Source organism: Agelaius phoeniceus, chromosome 13 (genome assembly GCF_051311805.1).
Source record: "Agelaius phoeniceus isolate bAgePho1 chromosome 13, bAgePho1.hap1, whole genome shotgun sequence".
Classification (NCBI taxonomy): domain Eukaryota; kingdom Metazoa; phylum Chordata; class Aves; order Passeriformes; family Icteridae; genus Agelaius; species Agelaius phoeniceus.
The window spans coordinates 8,245,694-8,253,721 of NC_135277.1; the positions used below are offsets into that span (position 1 = coordinate 8,245,694).

The 8,028-nt window shown below is 40.8% G+C and overlaps 1 protein-coding gene across 1 annotated transcript; it reads right to left on the minus strand.

Moving 5' to 3' along the window:
- Positions 1–1,543: 1,543 nt before the first annotated feature.
- BCL2A1 (BCL2 related protein A1) lies at positions 1,544–5,663 on the minus strand. The gene is made up of 3 exons (XM_054642347.2): positions 5,491–5,663; positions 3,886–4,432; positions 1,544–2,434 (listed from the first exon to the last, which is right to left on the minus strand). The coding sequence occupies exons 2-3, from the start codon at positions 4,303–4,305 to the stop codon at positions 2,330–2,332; spliced, it is 525 nt and encodes a 174-aa protein (XP_054498322.1). The 5' UTR covers positions 4,306–4,432; positions 5,491–5,663; the 3' UTR covers positions 1,544–2,329.
- Between the last annotated feature and the right edge of the window lie 2,365 nt (positions 5,664–8,028).

The following is an 8,028-nucleotide window of genomic DNA, read 5'->3' on the forward strand; positions in this document are numbered from 1 at the left end:
TTTTATAAAACTTAGCTAATAGCCCTGCTGTTTTCAGACACTTTACTATGCTTAGAATTGGGGTGGTACATCTCAGCACTGCTTTTCTGGCTCTGCACTGAAAAAAAGGAGGTTTTCTCCCAGTGAAGTTAACCTGGAGCCCACTGGACCGTTAATGATCCATCCAGGCTTCTTTGGTTTAAACCCGGCCCTTACCATGAAGACAAGTTCTAAAATTACTCTATCACCTACATTTGGAAAAGACACAGTTACCCTTTATATTTAACTAAAAAATTGTACTTCTGAGTATGAAATAGGTTACTAGATCAGTGCAAAAGGAAGTGGATGTGGTATTAATAGGTTGGTGTTAGCCACTATTGTATGTGGCTTGCAGTAATGCTCAAAAAGGAACTGAGTAAGAATTACTGTTCTTAGCATGAAGACTTAGACTGCCTATAAAGACATGTGTCATAACATGTTCCAAAATGTCATTTCTGACATAGGTGTTCTGGAGGTGTGCTGCCATAGGTGTTCTGGAGGTGGGCATTTTCCTTTTGCTGCCCCTTGCCCTTTGAACGCTGCCATCTTTTCTTCAGCAGCAACAAAGTTTACCTTACAAATCCTGCCTTCCTGCTAAATAATATTTCTTGTTTTCACTGGGGAAGGAGAGAGAAAAATACATGTTCTAATGAACATTAACATCTATTCGTGTTCTATGGTTAAACCCACCAAGTTAGACCATGGAATCACAGAACAACCCAGGCTGGAAGGGACATTGAAAGCTTGTGTGGTCCAACCTTTCCTGGAAAAGGGAGCCTAGATGAAACTATCCAGTGTCCTGTTCAGTTGTACCCTGAAAACTGCCAGGGAGAAGAGGGGCTCTACCACATCCCTGGGCAGGTTCTTCCAGAAAACAATTGTTCTTACTCCAAAAAAGAGTCTTATGTTGAGATGAAAGATGGAGAGCCCGTTACAGAAGAGGCTGATTTGTTCTCTCAGTGTCACAAAGCTGGATTTTCTAGAGGATCTGTCTCAGAACAGCGGTGGTGTGTGCCACAGGCAGCTGCTGGCTCGGTTTGGTTCACCTCCCAACACATCTAAAAAAAGAAGAAGGGTGTTTAGACCCAGCCTTAGTTCCCTAATGGAAAATCACTACAGCTGAAGAAAACCCTTCTAGAATGAATTCTTCAACAACTACTGTTTAGCCTTGGAAAGCAAATGGAATTTGAGTAAAAACATGAATTGCCCTAGACTGTAAAAGTCTGGAAGTTCTATGAATTTGCTGAGCTTTATGATGTATCCCAAAACACTGATTACTGTCATCAGAGCTGATCCAGTTCATTTATTTTGCCACAAGATATCTGTTTCTTATGCAAGCTACCAGATAGTACCTAAAAAGTACTACAGAAAATGAAAGTCTTGACATCCATGGACCTCAGGTCAAATCCATAAACTACTTGGATTTTCCAGCAGCATTTTGATAACTCTTCTAAGATTATCTTACTCAGACAGATCTTTTGCCATGCTCCAATTTTTCTGGAAAAAATGAGACCAATCTCAAGGCTTTAAAATACATACTTTAATGTATTTTCTTAAAATATTAGTGTATTTACACAAATTTCTCATTTAAGAAATATTTTTACTTGCCTATTTTTAAATTCTAGTTTAAAAAACGTTCAGCCAGATGACTACATCACACAAATATGAAAGAACATTCATTGTAGATGTGAGCTATTAAAAAAATACAGCACAGAAACACATACCATTGCTATAACAGTAAGTGAGTGCACATTTTTAAGTTGCTAGCTTCCACAAACAGTTCTTCCCACAGAAATTGCTTAGCCTGTGTCAGTAACTTCTACCCAGTTCTATATTGGAGTTCCCATTTCTTTTTTCTTCACAAAAACCCCCCCTCTCCCCCTTTTACTTATACAGAGCTTGCAATAAAATGCATTACAGTAGTATTTCATTTACAAAACAAATGACATAAAAACTTGTTTCTTAACCCATTGGATTGTATTTCACTAAAACAATGTCCTTTCATGGAGATGCAAGAGAAATTCCAAGAGCTGTCTGGATGTGGAAAATGATCTCAAAGCAATCCTGCCTGGAAAGGTGGACTTGAATTGCTGCAAGATGTTGTGCAGATTCCCCTTTGGAAGGATCTCATCTTCAGATTTGGTAATTAGGATAGCATGTTAAACATTGTATTTAGTCAAAATAAATACAAATAAATTAAAAACAAATTATGGAAGGAAATCATTCTCTTGTTGATATTGCTTGGAGAAAGGCTGAGAAGTGAAGTTTGTGGCAATATCTAGATTACACAGGAATGGCAGATCCTTTTACTTCAGTAGTACTCTCTGAACAAGGAAACAACAGCTATGAACAGGGCTGTAATTTTGGAGAAGGACAGTAGTGATCTTCTTTCAAACTTTGTTAGGAAGCCATTTTCCTGTGGAAAAAACCACACACAGTTAGGGACAGCTTAAAAACAGCGTGTAGGTAAATCACACCACTCTCTGTGTCAGATTAACAGTGCTGCAGCACTGTGCAGTGAGGGACAGCTTTCAGAGCTCTACCTCCAAAAGATGAATAGATCTTTAAAAATAGTAACTTAAAATAGCTGCACTTTGCTGAATGTTTGTTTCATCTCCAAGTCAAGGCTATGCCCTCCTTGTGTAAATAGAAAACATGAACTCTATCAGCTGAGCCCACATCTTCCAGGAAGGTACAAATACTGTGTTTCTGATGTAGTAATACACCCAGAAATATCTTCCTTTAAGCTTCCTCATTCTCCTATGATGAGCCACCTATTATGACAGAATGTTGCCAGGAGTTGATACTTCTCTGAAATAAAATTGACTCTATTTGAAAGAGATGGAAAGATAAGCCTTTATAATAAATCCAATGCATCAGGGGGCCAAGAGTCACTATCACATTTTTTTTTTGATGCTACAGATAGAGAAGGATTAAAACAAGCAGAAAGGAAAAAAAAAAAAAAAGGAAAAGCAAGACACTAGAAAATAAATCAGGGGGGGAAAAAGTAGTAGGAAATATGAGAGAAGTGGGATGAGAGGGGGTGGAAGGAAAAAGTAGCACTTACATATAAGTAAAGGAAAAAAGTACCAAGGAAATTACTGACACTGGTGTCATTGATTCTCAGATTCCCCCTACTGCAAACAAAAAAGTATGGGTGTGAAGAAATTTTGCAGAGCAAAAGGATATTTCCCTTTCCTTCACTGGCAGAATGGGAATTTCAGCAGCTTGGCAAAACTTAGTAACAAGTATTTTTCTCAGCATTGACCATTCATAGATGGAAGTTCTAGGATTATCTCAGTCCAAACAGAAAAGATTTAATGCCAGTTGTACTTACCAGTACATTTGTTGTAAGTAAAACTGATTTGGGGGATTAAATAATGGCTTTGTTGAAATCCACAGCACAAGTGCTGACTTCATTTGTGAGGATCACACCTGTGTATTCTTTCCTTACCTTGAACTTAAGTATTTTTGGACCAGCTTCTCTACGAAAGCAAAATTGCTGTGCTGACCTTAGGATGCCACTTAATTTTAGATTTAATAATGGAAATTTGAGGGTATGTGTGGTTTAACCTGCTTTGAGTGGGAGGCTGGACCAAATGATTTTCTAAGGTCATTCTCAACCTGAATTATAGCATGGTCCTGTCATTCAAAACTGGCAAGTGCCTTTTAAAAATAAAGTTGTCTTTTATGATTGTTCTGTTTAAAGCACAAGCAAAGCTCTCACTGTAAGTCTCAATGAGACATTCCAGACACCAAATATTAAATCAATAAATGAAACCCTGAATAAAATAGCTTTGACAGTGTCTATAGCAATAATTAATGAAATCTCCTAATGCAGACTTTGGTGGAAAATGAGAAACTCACCCAGCCACCATTTGCATCAATCCATTCAGCTTTGTTGTTTATGATGTACTCTGTGATGAAATAAGAGATCTGCTCCTTCTCCTCTGCAGTCAGCTGAACCCCATGCTCTTGGAGCTTCTTGGTGAGAAGACCTCCAAATGTAAATATGGTCATAATTCTTCCCCAGTTAGTATTTCCATCAGCAAACTTTTCATCCATGACTCCATTGAAAATTCTCTTGGCAACAGCTACAGAGGTGATGTCAATCCTGTCCAGGAGTGGCCTGAGAGCCTCCTCGGTTTGGTCTTGCAGGGAGGATGCTATGGTCCTCAAGACATGAGCAACCCTGGTCTGGGCTGGTCCGAGGTGGGATTCCTGGAGCACATACTGCAGGTAGTCCTGAGCTAAGTAGTAAACGTAGTAGAACTCAGCAGTTTCCATTCAATCCAGAATGCAGAGAGCAGCTCACTGCTCGCAGTCAGGCTCGGCAGTGAGCAGCCACAGGACATGCACACGCTTTTCTTTCGTCTGGTTCGATGGAATCTTTCTGGTTTTACCACAGAATTTCCTGTAAAAGGTAGTGACTTAATGGTAGCGTTGGGGAATATGTCATAGAGGAAATGAAAGAAAAAGTATCTCCTTTTATGTCTTGAGTGATTTATTTCTCCAAATGCTGTGATTCCGCAACTAAAATCGACCAGATTTTACCACATTCTCAGCAGCATAACTTGGCATTTTCTAGGGACTTTTGCTACATACCACTAGCAAAGGTTTGGCATTTGACTTGCAAAATTCCAAGAATGGTGTGTGCTAGCAAAGGTTTGGCATTTGGCTTGAAAAAACATGCCCAGAAGTGCGTGCTGCTGGAGATGCAGACATCAGCACCCCCAGTCCAACCTCCTCCTTAACTGCCAGGGTTAAGGCTGCAATCTGTATTGCAGATTTATGAGTTCTTTCTGGTCACAATATTGTGAAGAAACTGGTAGGCATTCCCAGCTGGATGGAAGAATGGATAAACTTTCTTCAGCACTCAGGGAGTTTTACAGAAGTGCAAAAAGTGGGAGCACAACAGTGGTACAATTGTGTGTGTACAAGGGGAAAATGGTACAAGGGGAAAGTCAGCTTTATAACATTATCCCTGTTCTGGACTTTCCCACACTCTCTCTGAGTGCTCTTCAAGGTCCTTCTTTGAAGATTTGAATGGGAAGCTTCAAAGATTTCTTTCCCCCATGGGGAGCTCTGCTGTATTAGATGTTATAAGTATGAAAGACAATGCTAATGCAGGCAGCATGTCAGAACATGGGATGGAGAATACGGGGCCAGTGATGTGTGACACCACCTGAATCTTTCAGGACAGGTAAAAGAGAAGTATCATGATACCTACAACTGCTCTTAGATTCAAATTTTCTGTCAAGCTGTTATTTTTGGGAGAAGAGGCAGGGGTATCTAGCCAGCTTTTTCCTTACAAACATCTTGTCCTGAGGCAATCTGATCTTGCTAAAGGGCCAGGATTTGTCCATGGGGAATTTCACCCCATTGCAAAGGCTTCAAAGAGCAGCAAGCTGTTTGATGTCTGGAGACCCCTCTCTTTCTCTATCTTTCTTTATCCCTCTACTTCTTACCCACCTTTCTTTCACTGCTCTTCTTCCTCTGAAAGCAAAAGGCACTGCCAGCACCCCACACCAACAGCTTTCCTTTGTCCCAGGCGTGGCTGTGAGTCTGTTTCCAGTCCTGGGCACTCCCTGATGCTCAGACTTATGGAAGAGGAGCAGAGCTGCAGTCTCAGATGTCAGGATAGCACTGGCACCTAACTGCCCTGGGGAAAGCCTGTCTGGACTGTGAAACAATTCTGGTGTCACACACTGCTAGCCAGCCCCCCAAAATGCATGTGCTGCTGCTCTGACATCACACTTTTCGCAGAAACCCATTGACTAGACCAGGGTAGTTTCCACTTCCTGCTGAGGTTATTTCTGTATATGGTGTGTCTGGCCAAGAGTGACACAGTCATCTTCCATCATAACAGGGCTTGAAACCTTGAGCCAGCACAGCACAGCATCCAGCACTTCAGGATTATTTCCCTCACTTTCTCTTGGAAGCAAAGAGAGAGGGGGCTTGGTGTTATGTTCACTCTTGGGAGAGAATGTGTTTCAGAAGGCAGTGCAAGCTGGAAAACTCCAGTGTTAGATGTAACCCCCAGGGAAGGATGTGATGCCAGGACTGGGAATGAGCTGGGTGTGGGAAGCTGGAGCTCCCCTCTTTCATCCACTCATGTTCTTACCAAAGCTCATTTTGAAAGTTCAGAGGTGTTTCCTATCCAGTACCTGCAGCTGTTGCTTTGGCAGAGCTGTCAGGCTGACTTTGCCTTTGTTATGTTCAGTGATTTCAGCATAGTGCTATCATTTTATGAGGAATGCAAATGGGAAAAAAAATAAAAAAGGATGTAACAGTCGCTAACTCTTTCCAACTGGACAGGAATTTCTGGTGCAGAGGGAAGTCATTGCTCACCCAGCCAGCTCCCCTCCTGTCAGATGCTTGCTGTAAACAGGGCTGAGAGAGGTGCTAGAGCAGAATCCTCTGCCTATATAGCACAGTCTGTGAAATTATAGATCACTCCTGAATTTCTTAGTAATTGATTACTGAAAAGTTTTTGGTATTCTCTGAGAATATAATAGTTGAATATGAGGACAGTGAACAATACCTGAGGAGACCAGTTTTGTTTTCTTCGTCACTGACAGTGGCAGAGCACAAGCAGATGCAGCTGTTTCTTCATTAGTGGAGCTTTTAGGATTCTGAGGAGGGTGATGAAATAAGACAATGAATGTCACCATTATTGAAAGAAATCAAAGTAACACCTTGGCAATTTCGGTGCAAATGCTGCTACTTACAGTCTCTTGATTTCTTAAAGGGCTCTGAGGCAAAGCTCAGCTCCAAGAATAGGGTGGCAGCTCTGAGCAGAGATCTCTAACAGCCAGCTATGACACTGGTGACCAGAGCTCAGGATGGAGCTGTTGAAAATGCCCCAGGTCACCCTCCTTCAAAGTTTTCAATAGCGTGCAGTGCAGGGTGCAGTTCCAAGTGTTGGATGTTCAGTAGCAGTGACAGTTTGTGGATCTATACACACAAGTTGATAGTGGTCAACTCTGAACACTCTAAGAAATCAGCTTTGGGATCTCTTGCATCATGCCACTTTTATGCTTTCATTCTCATTTTCTACATCAGGCAATGTCTTGCTTGCTTCTAGCGGACTTTATTTTCATTTTGTAGCTGTAAGTGAATACCTGTGAATTAATGAAACTCTACTTTCCTACCTGCTCTGTCTCCCCAGTGCTGCATAGACTGCATTCTCATACACCACAGTGCTTTTTCCTTGTTTTCCTCTTTGCTGGATATACTTTAAGTGTTAATTGTCAATAAAAGGCTTGAAACATAAACCAGCTTGACAGGGAAGCTCAAATGCAAACCCTTCCCTCACTACTTGGCAGCTGGAAGGGGCTTCAGATACTTTGATTTAAATCTGTGCCCTGTGGATTTGAATCCACATCCTACTCTAACCTGAAAAGTCTTATTTTTCCAGAACAGATGGGGACTGAGCTGACAGATCCTCATAAAACTGACTTGTGAGAGACGATGTTATCTCATCACATTCGAGACAAAACCAAGCCAAATAACAAAAGCTTTGCTGAGCTATCCGTGCTGCATCTGCCTTGCCAGAGTTCCAGGTGACTGTGGGAACTGTGATTTTTTTTTTTTGGCTGGAAGAACAGTCCAAAGCCTTAACAAAACGATTGAAGATTTTTTTTTTTCCCCCCTCCTTTTCTTCTCTTTTTGAGGTCCACACTGGGGTGGGTTTTTTTTTTTTTTTTGGTTTTTTTTTTTTTTTTTTTTTTTTTTTTGTTGTTTGTTTGCTTTCTCCTTTTCTTCTCTTTTTGAGGTCCACACTGGGGTGGGGGTTTTTTGTTTTGGTTTTTGTTTGTTTGTTTGCTTTTTCTTGTTTGTTTGTTTGTTTGTTTGTTTTCGGGTTTTGTTTTGGTTTGGGGTTCTTTTATGGTTTTTTGTTTCTTTTTTTTTGTTTGGTTTGGGTTGGGTTTTGGGTTTTTTGGGGTTTTTTTGGTTTTTTTTCTTGTTTTGGGGGTTTTTTGTTTGTTTTCTTGTTATGGGTTTTTT

What these genes read in the sequence shown, in the direction of transcription:
- BCL2A1 (XM_054642347.2), bottom strand. Translation starts at nt 4,305, where the DNA reads ATGGAAACTGCTGAGTTCTACTACGTTTACTACTTAGCTCAGGACTAC. An exon ending in TTGATGCAAATGGTGGCTGG is followed by an intron (nt 2,435 to 3,885) that starts GTGAGTTTCTCA and finishes TTTTTTCCACAG; the next exon opens with GAAAATGGCTTCCTAACAAA.